Genomic DNA, 22,491 nt, shown 5'->3' with positions numbered 1-22,491 from the left:
GGCACTCAGCTGAAATGCAAAGGATAATGTTAATGAAGCAACAAAAGAACACATGTGAAAGTGAAGATGGCGGAAGTTAGACAATGCTATGCAGGGAGAACAACACCAGAAGAGCCCCTGTCATGTTACTAAATAGAATTAACTGAGAATGAGCAGATATAGAACACTTTACAGCATAGCTTTCTATCCTATAAGCCATCTATTTCAACCAAGTGTTAACCAGTGTCACCTATTTCCAAAGTTTTGTTAATAAACCCTTTATTGTAAAATTCAACCAATATATTTCGATGACAGGATTTACTCTTTTAAATAGTGGGGCATAAACCAATGTCAGTAGCTGAATAAATTTTTTAGATGTACTTGGATAAAATAAAATAGTATCTAGCTTAAATGTCAAATGTTATATATCTATGATCCTACTTTTAATCACTCCAGAGTGACTGAAAGATATATTGCAGGCCATCTTCTTATTTGATAGTTTGCAATGTGAGATTTAACATCTTTCAAGTTCAGAGGCAACATTGTCTTGACTTTCAGTCATACTGGAAATTTCTCTATAAGGAAAACTTTCCAGTGCCATTTCTTTAGAACTCTGTAACCTTCTTGTTCTCAATTTTTGAACAGTCAAGCTTGTTGCATGCTGTTGTAGCCTCTCTCAAATTTCATGACCTCATCTTTGACCCAGATCACCCTTTCTTAAAAGACCACAATCCTTTTGCACAACATAACATTTCACAACACTTTCAAACCAAATATAGTAAGAGAACCTAGCAGAAATAGAAAATAGTTTCTCTAAAATTCATAAATGCATGAACAGACCCATTTCTTCGTTCTGTTTCCTCACACCCTGCTTGTAATTAATCCAGATGGGTCCTTTTATTTTATTTTTTCAAGTTGCCTTATTTTGTAAGTTCTTTGTCTAAAGGTTTCTTGTCTACCTTTGATACTTCTTTACAAATACCTCCTAGAAAGAAAATTCCATGATGCCTCTTTCTTTTAGTGCTAAAGAAACTCTCTTGCTGACTAGTTTACCAAAAATGGTAGTATGTTATTCAGTCTTGGTTCAACTTCTAGTAGTGATACTAGGCAAATATGTATGTCAATCAACCCTTTAAAAATAAATCTTTGTATATGATAAGTGAAAGTAATAACTATATGGAAGTATGCTTACAAAAGCAGGATAGTTATCTAAAGTCTCATAATGGTGCTTCACTTACAATACATACATAATAAATTATAAATCCTACCACTATCACTTTAGTATTTGTATATATCTTTATGTCTCATCAAAAACTTATCATTACCTCTCTTAACTGTGTGACTGGTCCCTGTCTATAACCCCCAACTCCTATGCACAGATAATTAAACTACATCAAATGGCTTGTTCTGATGAGAGGAAAGCCTTTGTAACCAATTCACTTCATGAATTGTAAATAGAATTAGTGTGGCTGTCATTTCAATGCTTTTTATTGGAAATGGTTTTAAAAGCTTGTTTCCATTATCTTGCATGCCTAAATAAAAGTTAACGATAGTGACTAATTCATACTTTCAACAAATTTTCTTTGAACGAGGATCTAATGAAGCTCAGGGCCAAAGAATGGTGATTTGGAAAATTATATATTCTGTAGAGCAGAAGGATGCTTCTAGACTAATTCTGACCTAAAGGAAAAGGTTTAATCTATTTGAATTCATGGAAAACTGGCTGAACCCAGCTCATGAAAGGTGATTTTTAGAAGAAAATTAGCTTGATATGTCTCTATTTAGTAAAGGCATTCATACATCTTGAGCAACATTGTACCAAGTGCTATCCTACTAGCTGACACCTAATTCAGTATGCAGCTCATTGACTAAACTATGGTCCATTCACAATAGAAATTGATGTTGCCTACCCATCTCTCTCTCTCTCTCTCTCTCTCTCTCTCTCTCTCTCTCTCTCTCTGTTATCTACCTATCTATTCATCCATCCATCCATCCATCCATCCATACATACATACATACATACATACATACATTCACACCTTCATCCATCAGATGATTCATTTTAATATTTAAGACAAAAATACATGTAGGTCTAGGAACTGTTTCATTTTCATACTGCCTTTAATAAGGTGAATAAAAACCAAGTTTCTGTAAAACACATATTTATATTGTAGACTTTTCTTCTCAGTCTGAGTCAAAATTACTACCCATAATTATGTCAGCTTATTTACCTGCATATCACGTACATACTGTCACTCATGATTGTATATGCTACAGCACCTACAAATCTTAATGTTGCCATCTCTTTCAAATCAGGAACATTCCCCATCTTTGAGAATTCTTGGACTTTACAGTTTATAAAATACTTTTTGTCACTTTGAAGTTTATTAACATAAGGTCCAAAAATAATAAAAACAATACATAAACATCAGAAATGTTCAGAGCAACCCATGAATGTTATGTGATATAACTACACACACTGTATTTTTATTTCATATCCTATTTCAAATGAAAAGTAGCTGTCGAAGGCATGAAAATAAGGAGGATATGATGGGTGAATATGAATGAAGTTCATCTCAATTGTGTAAAGAAAATTCCATTTGCCATAAATGCCATTTATAAATCGTTTCAATCAAACTTATGTTCTAAGTTATTAGAGCTTAGAAGGTCATAGAAACATGAATGCCAAGCTGGAAAGTATCTTAGGAATTATTTAGTGTTGTAATTTGTACTGTGCCACTAATTTACTGAGTGACATTGGCAAACTTGCTGGACCTTTGTGTCCCTGATTCTCCTCATTAGATCAGATGACATGATGTCTAGGGACCATTACTGCATTAAAATACATTCTCACTCAACACTTAGCTAAAGACAAAGACTCCCAAGTCTGTAGTGTATAACATGGTCAAGGGCAAGTCACAAATTTGTGTCAAGGCTGGCACTATCATCAGTATGTAATTAAAAATCATACAAGGATCAAGTAAAAGGTGAATCTATAAGAATAGATATCTATTCTTATATCTAGCTTATTTCGCCTCACTCTAATAAAATACATTTAAACTCAAAGGTGTAAGGTACTATTTCCCTTTTCCATTTATACTTTAATGCTGTTACAGACTGCTTAACTTAATATAAATATTTCATGAAGATACTATAACTAACACTCATTGCAAAAAAATGTAATGAGTGCTTTCATCCATCAGTCACTTCACAACTTCAATAATAAGTTTTGCATTTGTTTTTATTCATATCTCAATAAAGACTGAAAATTAGAAACTGTTCTCATATTTTACAGTTACAATAAAGAAGTCAAGATCTATAACAGATTTTGACTCAGAGTATAAATCTACTCTGGTTTACCAAATGTTTGAACAATGAATATGTCACTAAATAATTACTGTTCTGCTATTAATAAATCCTTATATTAAGTAATATGGTGGTTTGAATATGATTGAGCTAGAGAGTGGCATTATTGGTAGGTGTGGCCTTGTTGGAGTAGGTGTGGCCTTGTTGGAGAAGGTGTGGCCTTGTTGGAGAAGGTGTGGCCTTGATGGAGAAAGTGTGTCATTGTGTAGTGTGCTTTCAAACTTTCCTCTTAACCAGTAGTTCTCTTGTTCACCTCTGGTCCAAGATGAAGAACTCACAACTCCTCCAATACTATGTATGCCTGCCTGTACACTGCCATCCTTCCTGCTATGATTATAGTGGATTGGACCTCTGAACTATAGGCTATCCCTGATTAAATGTATAAAATCTAACATTTTACATAGAACTTAAGTAACATTGTTTCACCACAAATCATTAGCCACTGTGATGTTCCTGAGTGCTACAGTCTGGTTATCTCAACTGTTTAGCTGTGGCTTTTGGGTTACCTTCTGTAACCAGAAAGATGAAGAATAAGAATGCTTTATAGTAAGGAGTATAATGTCAGGCTTAGGTTACCTGCTCAGGTCTAGACTAAGACTTTTTTCCTCAGTCCTTTTTCAGTCCATTTGCGTCCCTCAGTGGAATGGGAATAAATGCTTAATAATTGTCTTTCTTAAGAAAATACATCTTCAATCTGTGATGTTTACCAGCTTTCTTGGCTTAAAAATCCCCAGACTATCAAACTTCCCCACCAACCATGTGATATTGAATAAATAGTTGGTCATAGTGGCTAATGATGAACTCTTATGAGTCCATGTGAGCTGTTCCTAATGCACCAAGGGTTATACTCCAAGTCATTTCTGTAAGTTCTATTAACTGTTGAAATTTCTGGATAAATGCAGCTGATTTGGGCAATGCCATACAGGTAAGAAATTATATTCTCTGTAGCATGGTACTTACTTACTCTTCAGGGATAGCATCTTTCTCAATACTTCTGCTCTCTCTTGACACTTAAAAGAAATGATCCTTCTTAACAAGACTTACATGTAAACTCTGAGGCATGATGGCCAAAACTTGCCTCCATGACTTTGCTTAGATCGATATATTGATTCATAGAAGAAAGAGCTTGTTTTGATTTTAAATTATGTTCATTTTATTATTGGTTTTAATTTTTATTGAGAATTTTATACAGAGGCATGATATGCTTTGACCAAATTCAGCCCGTTCCCTCCCTTCCAATTTCTTCTCTATTTCTCCTTATTCTTATCCCTCCCAACTTCGGCTCTCTTTCTTACACCTACTGAGTCTACTTAGTTGTGGCTATGCGTACACAGCTTTTTAAAAAGGAAGCTAGGCTACATATTTTTTCAAATATAAAAGTAGAAGATACTGTGAGAATGGTTTGATTTTTGCCTAATTACCTCTAATTATCACTCTTGATGGAATGTCATTAATTGAAAAGTAAATCTAGAAGGTTTTTTTGCAAAGTTAGATGTCTCTTAATAGATGGGGTTAAATATGACAGTCACTTTCCACTTTTTAGTATCCGTTAGTCTTATTAATATGTGATGATCATTTTCAAAATCTTTCTCTACTTTAGAACAGATAGTACTCAGGGATTCAAACATGCTAGGCACATGCTCTATCACTGAGCTACATTCCCAGACAGGATAAGAATTTTTATGAGCCTGCTTCATATTATTTTCCCATTCTGTCCCCTGTTACTTTTTTAGTGCCTCATCTCCACTTATATCTGGAGTAATCCGAGATGCTATACCAACTCTACTTCTCTGTGCTCTCTGAATACATGCATTCTTCTTCTGATTTTGGTTTTGAATTCTTTGCTAAAGCACTGTACCTACATACACTCCCCACTGATTCTCCAAGGCTAAGCTAAAAGGTCATCTTTCTCTCAATACCAGTAGTTCATCTCCTGAAACTCCCCATCTCCAATCCATTTCTCACTGTTCTACAGGAAGGAAGCACTTGGATAATGCATTGTTCTTGATTTATGGCACACTACATTCTTTATAATAGCTATATTATCAGATCCTTTTTTATTCTTGTGTGAATGTAAAATCCACAATGAAATGAATACTCCAATTTATCTGTGATTTCCCATAGCTCCTAACACATCGACTTATGAGTGAGGAATTAAGAAAATCTTGCTTGAATTGAATCTAACGAATTGAACTAAATTTTCCAAAGTGGGCTTGAATCAAGCCTCATGAAAATATATTAGGCTCTCGTTTTTGACTTCTCACTTGCAGATATTCTTATCAATTTATGCCTTTAGTGGTTTATAAGAGTAAGACTTTTTGCTGAGCACTGGGATGGGAAGAATGCAGAGATAAGCTAGAAAAAAGCTCTAAATGTATGAATTTAAGTTCTAGTAGGTTGGACAAATTTTTAAACAGCAACTCTGAGTTTTAACCTTATTTTAATAAAAAAGAATTCTAATAACTATAGACTAATTCATCCTACTGAGAGAAAACGAGTCAGTTAACTAAGTAGAGTTTAGGAAGGTTGGTGATTTTAGAGCGGAAAATACTTCAACTGGGAAGAGGAACTCTTGTCAACACAAAAGACCTTGTTCACTGGGATATAGGAGGAAAAACTGTGAGTGCATATTTCAGTGAGAAGAATACAAAGAGATGCTCTTTGGGATGTGATGGCCTGAGAAGAAGAGATGAGATCATCTTGGTTCTTGTGATTGGTTACTGAATAGTTTTTGTTGAGCCAATTTTTCACAACCTTGAAAATACTTAATCTGAATTCTCGTGTAGAAAAATGTGGAGGAAGAACTATCATATTTGTGTATGAGTGGTTCTGGAAACATAAGGATGTACTTCCTATTTTCTGTAACTGAATAGCAGGCACAGTGCTGAACTTTAATGACAGATGAAGGGAACGTACATCTTGATACCCATCTTCATCTTCACCCAAAGTATCAATTGTACATTTGGCTTAGTACAGTATCAATGATATTGACATTTGAATGCGTCCATATTTATCACCACTAAAAACAGGACTCTTTCATTGAGTCACAGCAGGAAAGGACAAATGAGGACACCTGAGAAGGAATACGTTTTGACTAAATGTGAATTAGGAACATGGTACCTATAGTGTCCCAGTAAAGGCAGAAAGTTGTTTAAAGTGACCCAAAAGAAACAAATAAAAAACTTGAGAAAATGGAAGTTATAAGGATCTGGTGTGTTCAAGGGACTGAATGAGGATGGGGTGATGTAAGTGAACATGTTTTATTTTGTTTGTTTGTTTTCCAAAACCATGTTTGATGAATATGGCAGCTCAGACGTTCACTGAATAGGCAGAACATGAAAAGACTATCCAGGGTGAGGAATTATTGTAACCTTGCCATATCTTCGTAGTCCTGATGTGACAGGTCAGAAGCATTAACAACAGCCATCCACAGGCTTGAAATGTAGAATCTGAGGCTTCATTTCTCTTACCTACAAAAGCTTGAAAATAACTAGATTAAGACACAGGACTCTGAATAAATCTTGGTTTTGCCATCAGTTGACCAGGACCTTGATTTTGTCATGTGTCTTTTCTGGCATCAGTACTCACGGCTACATAGCTGAGATGGTCTTAGTGGATTCTATACACATGGGTTCAGCTCAAAGATCCTGTGCGTGGGTGTGCGTGGGTGCGTTCATGCATGTGTGTGTGTGTGTGTGTGTGTGTGTGTGTGTGTGTGTGTGTGTGTGCATGTGTGTGAGACAGGGAAGGGGAAAACTCATTTTATGATGGTAACTTACAACTTATTGGTACTATTTATTTTCACAAATTTAACCATTTATTGTTGAAAATTTTATGTGTGGATATAACAAGTCTTTGTCAAATTTAACTGCACTCCCTCATTTTGACTCTTGGGATATTTCCTACCACTTTCCACTTCATGTGCTCTCTTTTAAAACCTCTGAGTCCACTTAGTATTTCCAGGAGTGCACGGGAACCGAGCAATGCACTGGAGCATCAGGAGTTACAGCCAAAGAAAACCAACTCTCTATCCAGTTTCAACAATCTGAACGGGTTGGGTAAGAACTGCATCGATCGTCCAAAAGTGTCCCCAGTAGAACTATCAGAAGGCTGTGAAAGGGGTATCAATATGCTCTTGATAGACGAAAGAACAAGATTTAAAACTAGATCCTCACCATACCCTAAAGAGATTCAATAGTTATCTGGCTTACAGTTTCTCCTTAGTTCCTAGCTTTGCCCTTTTGAGAGTGGAGCTACTCCAGACTGTGGTTACTGTGCAGAGCAGAGGCCGCTGTCTTCTAGACAGCATTAAGTACCATGACATCTGTAGAAAGTGAGTTTTCCATAAGGGCAGGTCAGACTCTTAAGAAGAGACTGGTACAGTTTCAAAGTAAAAGTGCTAACACAAACAGTGAGAATGAAGAGACCTTAGTCATAGCTGAGTTTCTAGAGTCCTTTGTGACATTGCCAAGTCCTTTAATTTAAATGTTCTTTTTGTTTCTGTATTTGTAGATGACAGGAACTATCATGAACTGATTAACATTTGTAAACGGTATATTGTTCATGTTTTAAGTTCTCATTTTGAGTAAGATAGCATTCTTTTGGTTTGGGTTACAGTATAGATAGCACAAAATACCAATTTCTATATCTGTTCAAGACTCCTCTTTGAATCACGGACCTTTAGTGAATTCTTATTCTGTTGTTTTGTCTTCTGCTTTAAATGTTACACACACACACACACACACACACACACACACACACACACACACACACACACACACACACACATATATATATATATATATATATCAAGATTCACTACTTTGACACAGTTTGTAGCTGTCAGTCTTCTATTTACTCAATATGATTGATTCAGACATCTGACAGATGCCCGGATATCAGGAAATATCTGGCAAAGGTGAATGCTTAGCCATTAAAAATAGAATGATGCACACATATGTCTCAGTAGAGTGAGGAGAGATAAGAACCTGGAGGCACCTTCTCCACTAGCAGACTGAGATCTCTGTCTGTCTTCTTGCCAGTAGCTATAAACAGTTCAAATATTTAATGATAAATTTAACATACCAAAACATCATCCATGAATATATACTGCTAATTGCCAAGTCCTCACATCTCTGCATTCTGTTTGTAATGAGGGACCAGAGGGCAACTACTCTTCTGATACATTACATCCTCCCTTCTCATAATTCCTGTACAGTAAGCCTTTAAATTTTCTTCCTGTTTGGTTGGCATAAAGAATGTGTGACTTTCACCTGAACAAGCTCTAGCAATTATAAGCTGTGTGTTCCTTAAGGTTTGGGGAAAGTAAAAGACTGCGAGCAATGGTTAGGCGGGTAAGCAGGATCTAAACATGCATCAGGCAGGAGCTACGTGGGGGAATCTGCCATTATGAATATGATTTTGTATGAGCTATCTCAACATCATTCTATCTAGTAGGTTGTGTGGAAGGCACACTGCAGAGGGGCCGCCATCTTTCTTTCTTTTATCTGCAGGGCAGGACTTCTAACTGTTACAATGTTAGAGCACCAACACAGATCTCAGGAGCAAAACCAAGTGTTCATTCTCCACTTCTGTGTATTAGGCAGTAGTTATCTTGAACTACTATTCACAACTCTGCTCCTTGTACCTCTCACCCAAAGCTGACCCTCCCTGGCATGCCTGACTCGTGATGACTTGAGGAAATGATAACTTGAGAAAATGATGACTTGATTTTTCTCACCAGTTAGACTGGAAAATTCGCAATCATCTTTGACTGCACTCCATTTCTCACATCCCATGTCTAATAACAAATGCTGTCAAGCCTATGCTAGAGTTATCCAGAATCTGTTAAAATCTCAGCATTTTCTTGCCTTCCTTTCATGATCTAAGCCATTACCAACTCTTGCCTAGATTATATTAATAGTATGTTTTGACATCTCAAAAAGGATTTATCACACAGCAGCCAGAGTAGATCAGTTAAAATATTGGTCAGAACTCATGCTCACATGGTGCTTTGCTCAAAAACATCCAGTGACTTTCCATTTCACTAAAGGATCTCATCATCCTATCAAAGGTCTGAGCCAAATATACACTTGTATTGTACTTTGTACTCCTTGCTTCTACTCTAGGCATCTTGGAACACCTGCCAGTGCCCAGTAAATGATTCACTTATTCCTTTCTGCTCTAAAGGATTGATGTGTGCAGGGCCTTCTATTTCTGAAAACTATCAGAGTGACATTGTTTTATCTGTTCCTATTGTGAGACTAACTGACATAACACCTTCCCAGAGAGCCTTTCTGTCTATGTTCTCCCCTACTCCAAGGTTAATGTCTGTCTGTCTATCTATCTGTCTGTCTGTCTGTCTGTCTATCTATCTTCATTGTCATCATCATTGTCATCATTATCATCTATTCCTTATATATTTCTATATCTTTGTCTCCATATATATACACATACATGTATAGTTTTGTCTAGTAGCATTGTCTGTTACAACTTTCTAATTTTTTTTTTATGTCTTGGTTCTACAAGAGGGTAGTCAGTCACAGGGTCATGGAGTACTTGAAATTTGGCTAATATGACTGAGTTTATGAATATTTAATGTTATTTCATTTAAAAAAATTTAAAATAAACAGGCATATATGGGTTTGGGCTACCATATGAGACTGCAGATTTTTTGTTCCTTTCCATAGACACTCATATGTAGATTACAGGAGGCAAAAATTTTGCCTAAAAATATGCCTGGCTGTATCAAATTCTTTTCCGTTGGATGTGCAAATGAATACATGGAGAAAATTCTGTATACTGTCTCACTTATTTAAAATTTTAGTTTTTATTTTATAAACATCATACGCTGGCGTTTTCATACCCATGTCATTTCACTTCATTTTTATTCATCCCCTATGCTCACTTGTACTGTTTCCTTTCTTCCCCCACCCTTATATATTTCCCTCTTCTGCTTTCTTGCCATTTGATAGTCTACTATTTTTTTTTATCAATTCTTTTAAGCCCAACAGAAAGATCGTGTGTTAGGTACTCTTTTCTTTTGTTAGAAATGAACGATACACACTATCTTTTTGAAAAATATGGATATGCACCCAGTGGTGTCTGATGACATTCAGACACTCGGTCTTGCTGAGGTTGACCTCAATGTCCTCTGTGGCCTTTTCTACGTCTGAGCTTCCATAGTTTTCTCAGAATTTCCTCCCTTACCAGAGAATGGAAGCACACGGTTTAATTGATTGGACTGACAGACCTTTCTATCAAGTCCCTCGTCAGTGGATCAGCTATCTCTGATTATTTAAGTGAAAAAATGGACTCTTTTTATATGCATAAGACCCACATCTCAAGTTCCACACCGCATGACTCACCAGTTTCTGGGTCACAAAGCTGTTCACAGGCATCTGTCGTCCTCTGTCCACAGAGGTCTCTCACCCATGGCGAGGTGGCATTGATCTGGTAATACAAGGACAGCTTGGCAGGGTTTAGCCAGTCAGAGATATCCAGGTAGCTTCCTTCACTCACCACAAAGCTGCTTCCTGTGGGTGAACAGAGAGAAACAGCTAATTTCTCCCCAATGTCAGAATCATTACTGGTAATCTAGGAACAAATGTGCAAATAATGCAGCCACAATTGTTACATCTCACTTACCTAAGAACATTAGAAGAACTATTACTCCATGACATTATATTGTGAAAGACAACAAGAACTAGTGGATAAGACTGTGTCCTGAGGACTGGGTTCAGATCCAGACTTCCCTTACAGACCACTGACTCCTGTGGAAGTCATTTCGTTACTTTGACCTTGGCTGCTTCATCTGTAAATGAAAATATTAAGGAGCACCACCTCAAATGTGAGAATGAAATGGATTAATGTAAGGTGTGTAGATAGTGGCTAACTGGTTCTAGTAAAAAATGATTAAATTTCAAAAGGAAAACTGTCTGTCCCTGTTAGCCCTGTATCCCTTTGGGAAAGAGTGCACTAATGCCCACCGCAGCTCAGAGGATGATATCTGCATCCAAAATAAGAAACATGGAATCATGGCCTAGTTCCTATATTTTTTGTAGTTGTTGTTTTTGCAGTGCTGTTGTTCAAAGCTAAGGACTGAGACATATAGTAGGTGAGTACGGTAACACTGAGCTTGACTCTCAATACCATTTATTTAATTCTGAAGGAGATAATGAGATAGAAATGTAGATTTTGGTAGACAGAGACAGGACTTTTCAAGAAAATTCCTAGACCCTCTAAGGAAAGATACTACACATGCATACATGCATGTACACATACATGTGCACACACACACACACACACACATGCAGAGACACACCCATCTTGATACAGAGTTTGGTGGCATAGGCCTATAGTCCTGGGACCCAGACGATGAACGTAGTAGTAACTTCAAAGCCAGAAAGATCTACCAAATGAGTTTCAGTTCATCCAGAGACGCAGAGGGAGGCTGTGTTCAAGAACTAAGCAAGCAAACAAATAAATGAGCTTGATTCTCAGAGTTCAGAAAGTACAGGAACAGAAGCAAGCATGGAATGGGGTCAAAGGGTCACATCCAGCTCTACTTGAATAGCAGCTATGAATCACTTCCAGACAGATCTTAACACATAGGCCTAAACGCCAGGAGAGGCTGAGATGTAAAGGTTTTTGGCTTTTTGTTTGTTTATTTTCTAATAATTAACCTGTTCTCCAAAGAAGGCTTAAATATGTTCCTAGAACTTACATAGATCAAAAAGCCTCTAGCTTCCTAATGTCTGAATGGAAATATTCCTCATTAATTCATGAGATATCATATGTATGGATGCATGCATATGCTATACATTATCCTTTCCAATGTAACTACTGTGTAATTATACAGTGTTTACATATACAACTATGTATCCTATACAAAGTCACATATGCCCATATGTACACCCAGTTTGGAGGAGGCAAAAGGCTCCTTCAGATTGGCCATAATTATATTGTAAATAATGAACACATGCATGCAGCAATCATGCAAATCTATGGCTAAGCTTCACGGAGTGAAAAAAGATGAATTTGAATAAGACTAAAAAAGACTTAGAGTGTTTCTAGACTTGTGCTAAATGCATCAGCTTGTTTTATGCAGAATAAAAGATTGTGTCCTAAAATTAATATAACCAAGCTTCCTACCCTATTTACTTCTCTTCCTCATACCAGGAAACAACAAAAACAATGCCCTAGTTTTTCCTGGGAAGACATTCAAGTTTTCCAAAGAGTGCCTCTGCTTTTAAGCATCCTTTACATTTAACAAGGGATTCTCTGTCAGATCATATTAAACACTGCTCTTGCCCTATGATCGGACTCATCTTGGATCAGATCTGCTATATGCCAATGAAAAATGGTCTGGGAGATGAGGTCAAATTAAACCATGTCTGGCTATTCAAGTATTTGAGAAGAAGGGCTAAAGCTTACATTCTTTAACTCATATGGATATACAATGCCGATTATTTTATAGAAGTTCCCATGTAAGAGCACAGGATACAGCATGATTGTCAGTGTGAATGCCAGAAGCGTCTAAGTGAGGCAGTGGGAGTAATGGGTGACATCACACTGAAAAAAGGAAATGACCTCTTTAGAAGTTGGCCCTAAAGTCTTTGGCAGCTAAAGGGAAATAGAAAAAAAAAGAAAGAAATGAGTCTATAGGATTCTGTATTTCAAACCTCTGGCAAGGAAAGCTATGTAAATCTATCTGCAAAGCCACGTTTCCCCCACTGGAACAAAGCCCGAAGAGAAATATGTCACATGGGTCCTTGAGCAAGGCACTACACATCAGTATCAACTGCAGATTTTTCTTTTAAAAAGCACAGTCATGCTGTTTAAATGGATAACTCTTGTATTTATTCTCACCAAAGACTGAGGGATGGATATTGAATTGTGTCCCAGGGCTGAGTTTGGTTAATCCTGCTGCTTCAGAAAAGCTACACAGTGCTGTGATAAAGAGAACAGCCAGCAAGATATGAGTTCAGATCCTCATGGTGTTACTTAATAGCCATACAAATTTCAGCAAGAAAACAATCCTCCAGTTGCTACATATAAATAGCATGGGTAGAGAATGTCCCTTTTCCAGGTGCTGATCTCAAGATTTCCTAAGACAATGCATTTGCCTTAGATCACCATTGCCTGCATGAAGACTCAAAGGCAGAGATTGGCATAAGAGTATTCCACTAGGATGGTCTCGTAAGAGAGTGGCCAAAGTAACATGGCATGGTAGGAGAAGTTGAATTGCCATGGTGATGCAGAAAAACTGTCCACTGACTGTACTCGACACTCTGGCTGTGGGTGCACCTTTGCACTGGTTTCAAATCAAGTCATTTATACCTATACATTGTCCAGTCGGGAATTATAAGCTATCTCTAGGAAAGGAATATAACCTTGTGTGAAACAACCCTTCACAATGGAGGGATGCTTATTCAATAAATGTTCAGCTGAGGGGCCAACCACTAATATACCTTGCAATTAGAAGAGCTAGTGTTGTAGCACTTAATGGAGATAGGGATACAGCAACGCAAATCCACTAAAGGAGATGAAGCCCTGGGTGCCCTGCAAAACTGACTAATGGGAGCAATTTTCATTATTATTTGTATTTCTTATGAACTTCAAAGCTCTATATACAATATCCACAGATTTCAAGTATGAGAAACGTGAATGAGAAATATTGGACTGAAAAATGGGTGTTATAGACTGTGTGTCTTTGAGTATTTTAGAGATAACTGGGTCATAAATACAGAATTCTTAAAAATTTGTATTAGTGTACTGATAAGGACTTCAGAAAGTTGTCACTTATGAAAGCTCTACAATGAAGCAGAAGGCTATTACCAGACAGCACACCTGACATCCTGATCTTGGACTCTTCAGACCCTAGAACATTCTGGAATATAATTCTGTTTTTAATAAGTGATTACAACTCTGGTATTGGGTTTCAACTTCATAAATGGCCTAATCAGTATGGTTTTCTTTAACTTGAATATCTTTTGAAACAAGATTTGGAAGAGACATTCAAATGTTTTGATGGCAGAGGGTGGCTACATTCTTTGAGTGTTATGTTTGTTGTTTCTTGAGATAAACATGTTACATATTTTGCTTATTTCCAACAGTCTATTGAGATTAGTTACTTTCTTCTCTCACAGAAGAATGCATGAGATTCAGAGAAAAATTGATCGGACCACTATGCATAATTAATCATCGTTGGGAGTAAAAGTTGAAAGAAGAGTTTTCAGTTTCCAAATCTGTGATCTTCCCCACTATTTCAGGCTATATTGAGAAGTAGGGACTCTGGTAGGGAATCCTTTCTGTCGTCTTATCACTCCTCCTCCAGCAAGCTGGACATTTACTTTGGTGACTGCAGTGTACACAGTGCTGGAGGTGCTTTCTCTTCTCCACTGGACCATGGCTTCTTACAAGGAATATGTGGTGACTCATGAGTCCTTATCAATCCTTCCCTCAGCAAAATACTTGTCACATGCTACAGACATAGTGAATGCTAAAGTGAATTAATGAAATCAAGTTCCATGTCTAATGATAGAGATCTTCAATTCACTTCTTCCTGGGATTGTGAAAGAGAAAGGCCATCTCACTGGTCCAGGTTAATTATATTTGCACTACATAAAACTTGACAATGAGGCCAGCCCTTTCAGAGTCTCACAGTGTTCAACTGAACATCACATTCAGGACTCTGGAGAGAGGTGAATCACCTTCAAGGGCTTGAGGTGTGGATGAGTAAAATATAGACCTGAGTAAAGGGGGCCTCTGTGAAAAGGAGCAAGGAGATGAAAAGATCATATTTTATCAGAAAGATGGCAAAAGAGACTCCTGAACTAAGTTTAATGTGTTCATTGTCCAGCACTTAGTAAAGTCCTCTCCATATAAGACATTTTCTCAGAGTTGGAAAAATGAGCTAGGGCGATTAAAAATATAATGAACTAAATAATATATATCAAATATTTGCAGAAATATGTAGTAGACAAACTGGAGTGTGGTGAGGATTATCTGAGGAGCTGGGTTTCCCCACTGTGGAAGAACTCTTCTTCTCAGGAAGCAGACCTTGAAAATTGGCCTTTAACTTAAACTTATATAGACAGATCACTCCGAAGGTAAAAGTGGGAAAGCATCAAGAGCTAGGAGCTTTGATAATACACAGCAGATTTACCCAGTAGACCCGCATCTCTCAATTTTTGCCATATTTATGAGGGAGTTTCATCCAGTATGCACTTAAATACACCATGCTAACAATTCATTCAGCTGCGTCTTTGTATACAAACTAACCAGCCGGCCTATACCTGACTCTAGTTCAATAAAATACCGTGCTTGACAATACCAGGGATGGAGATCAGACATGCAACTCTGAGGCAAAACCTATGTGCTTAGCCCTTGCCCTTTACCCATTATTCCGCCTGGATTCTTCATTTCTTGATGGCAAGGACCATGCACTGCTCAAGTCATGATCAGCATAGTTCTTAGTGTGGGAAGGAGGTTCAGAAGACATTTGGGTTTGGGGAGAGAATGAAAGAAAAGAAATACACGGTAGCGTTAGGAAGGAGGGTGCACTAGTAAGTTAAATGAGTGTCAAACAGCTCTCTGAATAAATTGCCACATTTTTATGGGAATGAAAACTACCTCGCAAGGAAATAAAAAATGTGTTATTTCTTATGTCTCATGTTTCCCTTATTTTCGTCTGGATGTCTGTCTTATTTTCTTGGCTTTAGATTGCAAGCCCTCCCTCCCTTATTGGGCAATGTAAGATTCCTCTCTGAGATACTCATTTAGATCCTCCCAGAGAGCAATGACTCTTAAGTGAATCTCTGCCAAAATCTCAACTTCAAAATGTCACGCTTCCTTATTTTAAATATATTTATATATACATATATACATATATATCCATTTTTCTCTCACTGCCTTGTGGGAATATACATCATCTAATTAGCCAAATGGATTTTCAGTTCAGCCCAATCATTTCCTTATCTAGAATCTGAAGCCAGTGTTGCTCAGGGGACTGTGCGGGCACCGAGGTCCTCATTAACTCTGATCTTCAATTACATTGATTATAAGCCTGCTTCAGTAATTGTGCAGAATAGATCAGGGGTGAGCCGGGAAGCTCGGGCCACTCCATAACGTTCTCTGAAAAGCCAGAGGCACAGCATCCCCCAAAAGAAACAGAATGCTACAGATGAGAACTAAAAATACCACGGAAGTAGGTAGCACCAAACAAAAACTGCCTGGCGAGACAGGCAGCAGCTGCAAATGTCCTTTCACTTCCCTGTGTGCCATGAGCCAGGCCAATGAGAGTAAAAGACTTCAAAACAAGGCTGGGTCACACTGGTAAATGCCCAGTAGACGCTTTCCATAAATAAAGCGGAAGAAGAATCTTGGCCCCAAGGACTCAGTCCCTTTGGTTGGGAAATGATGAGAGGCACTCTCCCTTTGGTCACATCACAGAACCTATCTCTGTTGGACTCTCAGAGCTATGTGAAACATCCCTCCTGGAGGTATGACGATGTACAAACTCAGAAGCAGAAATGAGGAACACATATGTTATCAGCCCAGCAGGAATGCGAAGCACGTGTTCACTCTGGCCTCTGGCCCAATTTACGGAGCCATAAGTTAATATTGGCTACATTCCACCACCTACTACATTCCACCACCTACTATCCATTGAACAGTGGATATATGAAGTTGGGGGGATCAAACAAAGTGGTGAGGGCTTTGTAAGAGAAATCAAAGCCAACCTAGGTGGTTGGGAGTTACTGGTCTTTGGGAGCTGTAAGATTATTGGGGGTCAGTTTTCAAACAAGGCTCTCAGCAACTTACTCTGTATCCTTTTTTCCTTATTTCTGATATTTTTAAAATCTTATCTCCTACTTAATTTCTCTTTACTTTGGGTCAAATGTAACCTTCTTACTATCACCTACATGTTATCTCTCTGTTATGGGATGGATTGTATCTTCTTCCAGTTTACTTGATGAAGATCTGACAGGCATTGATTGACAATGACTGCATTTGGAGGCAGGATTTTATTTTTTATTTTATATATATATTTTTTTTTGGTTCTTTTTTTCGGAGCTGGGGACCGAACCCAGGGCCTTGCGCTTCCTAGGCAAGCGCTCTACCACTGAGCTAAATCCCCAACCCCTATTTTATATATTTTTTTTACTTGTTCACTTTACATCCCACTCACTGCTCACTTTCAGTCACCCCCTCCAACAATTCTTCCCCTATCTCTCCTCCCCATCTCTTCTGAATTGATGGGTGTCCCCCCCCGAATATCCCCACCCCCCCAACACACACTAGCACTTTGAGTCTCTGTGAGTCTAGGTGATTCCTCTCCCACTGAGGCCAGACAAGACAGCCCACCTAGAAAATCCTATCTTGTGGACAGGCGACAGCTTTTGGGACAGCACCCACTCAAGTTGTTCGGGACCCACATGAAGTCCAAACTACACACCTGCTACATATGTGCGGCAGGCCTAGGTTCAGCTCCTTTACATTAGATAGTGGTACAGACTTTGAGAGCCCCAAGGGTCCAGGTTAGTTGACTCTGTTGGTCTTCCTGTGTAGTTCCTTAGGGGCCTTCAATCCTTCCTAATATACTTCCATAAGAGTCCCCAAGTTCCATTCACTGTTTGGTTGTAAGTGTCTGTATCTAAGTCACCTGCTGGGTGGAGCCTCTCAACATGCTCCTGTCTACAAGCGTAACAGAATATCATTAAAAGTGTTAGGGATTGGTGCTTGCCCATGGGATGGGTCTCAATTTAGGCTCGTTATTTGTTGGCTATTCCCCTAGTCTCTGCTACCTCACCCATGCCTGCATTTCTTTGTAGATAGGATAAATTTTGGTTTGAAAGTTTTGTGGGTGAGTTAGTGTCTCTATTGTTCCACTAGCGTTCTTGCTTGCCCAAAGGAGGTAGCCTTTTTAGGTTCCATATCCACAATGTTGTGCATCACAGTTAAGGTCACCCCCATTGATTCTGGTGTGCCTCCCTTATCCCAGGTCTCCATCTTGTCCCGGAGATGCCCCACAACCCCCTCACCCCATCAGTTACAGATTTCCATTCATTTTCAAGGTTGTCTAGGCATTTCTCCTGTCCTTCCCCACACATGATACCTAACCCCCCATTTCCCTACCCATTCCCGTCATAGGCAGGGTCTTTAAAGAGCTAAAGTTCAAAGGGGAGCCTTTATCCAGCACAACTCATGTACTTATAAGAAGACTTTAATCACATATGTACATGGAAGAGAGATGAGAAAAGACGAAAGTCATCTATCAGCCATGGACGGAAACAGCAGAAGAAATCAATCCTGTTGACCCCTTGAACTTTGAGTGCTAACTTCATAACTATGAGAAAACACACTCCTGACATTTCAGCCACTCTATCAAGGGTACTTTATTATAGCAATATTATCAAACTAACACACTACTTGCATCTTACTGGACAAATGCTGATTAGGTTTTTCTGATTACTAGCCTTTATTTAATATCAAGGAACCCTACAGATTACTTGTCTGAATAAAGTTTGAAATGTATACAATTAAAAAGCATAAAATGAGAAAGCCAATAGTTGAAATTTAGTTCTATACAGGTACTTCTTGGAGATGCATAGAGCTCCAAATATAAACCTTAGCTTGAACTAAGCTGTTTCACTGATTCCCCATGAGCCCACACTGATTCTAGATAATCCAATATTGCTGGATAGACAAAAGAATGTCTATTCAGTAATATCTAGGCTATAATATATACATATATTATGTAAATAAGATGCAAATGTTAAGGAGATGGAAGGGAAGAAGAAAATGAAAATGCCCAGGGATTATTTTAAAGAGGGTCATTTTACATAAAACACTGTATTGGTAGGCTCCTCAGAAAAGAAAATCTTGGTTAAAATATGAAAACTCTTCTTGGAAGTTATATAACAGGTGAGAACTTTAGGATATTATGAGAGCCATATATGATATGTAAAAGAAGTTCCCAAACCCTTCTCTTTATTATTCCCTAAGTTTATCTTTTTCTTCCAAACTATGTTTTACCTGTGACATTTTAGCACCACTGATACATTGTGTATCTACCATTGCACACGCTTTATGGTTTACATTTACAATGCACGAAGGGAGCAAATCTTATTACCCCCAAACCCAATTTTCATCTACTGGGTATAAGATAATCCTCACTAAAGATGAACACTATAGTCAAACCTTCTTCTTTAGTAGACGACAAACCCTAAGACAAAAGGTGGGAAAAAGATATGCTTTAAGATCCTGCAGAGGATTTGCCAAGTACCGCTGTGTGCTATATAAAGATCAACAAGAAACCTCATATGTAACAGTGGTCACTGAAATTGTAAGGAAGCTGACAATTCTTGTTGCCTATTGACATAGCCATTGTACTTTCAGGAGATGTATGACTTATGTGTCTGGGGTCATTTTAGTGATTATGTAAAGTATAGAATATACAACTATATGTGATACATACTGCTTATATTTATTAATACTAATAATACTTAAGAAAGTTACTAAACATACATGTTACTGTATTATATATTTAGGATCCTACAATATTTTTGTAATTTTTAGGGTATCATCTACTGAAGTTTTAAAGGAAAATTTCCTATAAAACATTGTATTGATTACATAACAGCAGTCTATGCATACATCTCGTCCTTATTAAATCTCTTGATCATATTGTTTTCTCATAAGCTTCATTTAATTTTCTGGTGTTATGTTTACCACAACCATATGAGCAACAATATACATCATACAAGCAGCCCAAGTATGTAGGAAGTGAAGCCACTCAGCTTTGTATAATTATACATTTCGATATTTGCACTGTGACTTAGCATGAATCACCATTATTAAGAAATGCATGACCAAAACTACCCCTAGAACTTTCTGTACAACTTGCATTCCAAAGGCCATACCACCGGAGTACATCAGAGTTAGAAGAGAGTCTAAGTAGTGTGACATCAAAATTACAGTTGGTTGGAGTAATTTATATCATCCTGCAAAAGCAACTCATATGTAGCCGAGTAAAGCACCACAAAGCTACAACTCCCTTCTTTCGAGGAAAGGTCCACATCATAAGAGAATCATCTAAGAGCTTATCACTAGGTGCATAGAGAAAAATAAACATAGAGATAGGGGGCCAATGGGGATGTAGTGTTCTGCATAAGAAAAACGGTTGTTTCTGAGTAGTTTTATTACTTTTCCAATACCCACTAAATGTACGTTTCTCTGAAGTGCCATGTGGAATTTCCTGTGGGCATTGGCAATGTTTTTTTTTAAAAAACATTTTCTGTATTCCCCATCTCAAACTGTGATCAAAGTCTGCTAAAAACAGATTGTCACAGAATTCTACATGCTTTTATATGCCCTTGGTCTTTCTTCAAGTTGCTTTAGGGATGTTTGGGGGCTGGACAAAAGCTATTTGAAGTTTCATTATTTCAAAAGAGCATTTTCCCTAAGGTGCATGACAATTTTGGTACCAAGCTAGGTAATGGAAAAGAACAAAGTCATAAAATGCTTCTTCTGTCTTTTAAATTCATTTAAATTTCTAAGGAAATAATTTTGATGCAATTACAAAGTAGCTTTACTCTCAAGTTCTTTCTTTCTTCATTTCTTCCTTCCCTTTTTCTTTCCCCACTCAAGGTTTCCTTTAATACTTAACTGAGAATTTATGAGTCAGATCCAACCTATATATTGTACTGATTTTGACCTGAAATTAGTGGTTCTTTTTTTAAATTGGTGATTCTTAATTTTTAATCTCTATCAATCTATCTATCTATCTATCTATCTATCTATCTATCTATCTATCATCTATGTATGTATGTATGTATCATTTATCTATCTGTCTGTCAGTCTGTCTGTCTATCTATCTATCTATCTATCTATCTATCTATCTATCTATCTATCTATCTATCCACCCATCCATCCATCATCTGTCTATCTATTTTGGGGGTTGAGGGGACCTACATGCTAAAGCATGCAAATAAAAGGCTGGAAAATCTTGCAAGAGTGGGTTTGCAAAATGTGAGAGGGAGGATAAAACTTGGGGTCTCAGCCTCAATGACAAGTGTATTTACCCACTGATCTGTTCCATTTGTCCTAAATTATTGGTTCTGGAAGGAATATAGTAGGTATTGGCTCCTGATCCAAGAAGCCCCTTTACTGATGTTTATAACAGGAAAGATCTTTGCCTTTGTGTATGCTCCAAACATAAGACATGGGCTTAAAAATGAAGCTGGGTGGGAGCTCTGTCAGAAGCTAAGGAGGGGCAGATCAGGATCTGGTCTAGCCCCTTGTTTCTGATTATTGCAAAAAGAATCAATCCTTTAAGCTTACTCATTTCTTTGTCTGCATTTTGTGAATAAAGTTCATAGACTTCCCAATGTAAATTAAGTAAATTTCAGGTGAATTACTTAGGAATAGTTCAGTCTCTGGGTAATTATTTACAGTGCACTATTCTTAGAAAATCCACACAGTAAGCAATGTTTTTCTGTGTGTAATTAAATTTCTACCCATACATATAATGTATATGATTACACATTACAAGCACATACACACACAAACTATAAAAACATAATTGACTATTTATCTGTCCTGGAATATTTGCATATTTATGTGCCCAGACAATTCTATGAATAATTGTATTTTGTGTAGACAATGACTCCTGAATTTGTATAACAGGGTAGTCCTGCTTGGGAAACTGCAAAACATTAATTTCATGTTTTAAAAATCACCTTGCTCTCACCTACTTTCTCATTTCCTCTGGGCTGACATATGCCACATCCCAGTAACTAGTCCTCTTACACAATAATAGTTCACAGTATTATCTAAGGTGACTTAGAGTCACCAAGGAGTGAAAACTGTAGAAGTGACAGCAGATCCCAAGAAGGATACCTGGTAAAAATTAGGATCAGCACATTTGGAAGGACAACAGTCCAAAAAAAATGTGTGGTTGAGATGTAAATCTTCATGTCAGTAAGATCCTAGTGTATAGCCTTGAACCACTCTGTGTTTGCCAAGTTAGCAATGTTCCCTGTCCTTTTCCTCTTCTTTGTTTCTGTCCTCATCTTGTGAGACATGCTTCTCTGCTCCTCCCAAGGAGCCTGCACACATGTCAATGGCTGTTGGCACAGG

At 37.7% G+C, this 22,491-nt stretch overlaps 1 protein-coding gene across 1 annotated transcript in view; it reads right to left on the bottom strand.

Annotated features, from left to right (window-relative positions):
• Astn2 (astrotactin 2) overlaps window positions 1–22,491 on the bottom strand; it is an 803,377-nt gene that overhangs the window by 520,301 nt on the left and 260,585 nt on the right. The window contains exon 6 of the mRNA XM_032902906.1: window positions 10,713–10,880. Within this exon, the coding sequence (XP_032758797.1) occupies window positions 10,713–10,880 (168 nt within the window). The remainder of the gene's footprint in view (window positions 1–10,712; window positions 10,881–22,491) is intronic.

Source organism: Rattus rattus, chromosome 1 (genome assembly GCF_011064425.1).
Source record: "Rattus rattus isolate New Zealand chromosome 1, Rrattus_CSIRO_v1, whole genome shotgun sequence".
NCBI classification, from domain to species: Eukaryota; Metazoa; Chordata; class Mammalia; order Rodentia; family Muridae; genus Rattus; species Rattus rattus.
The sequence above is the reverse complement of the archived record's forward strand: the minus strand, read 5'-3'. Positions and strand labels throughout refer to the sequence as shown.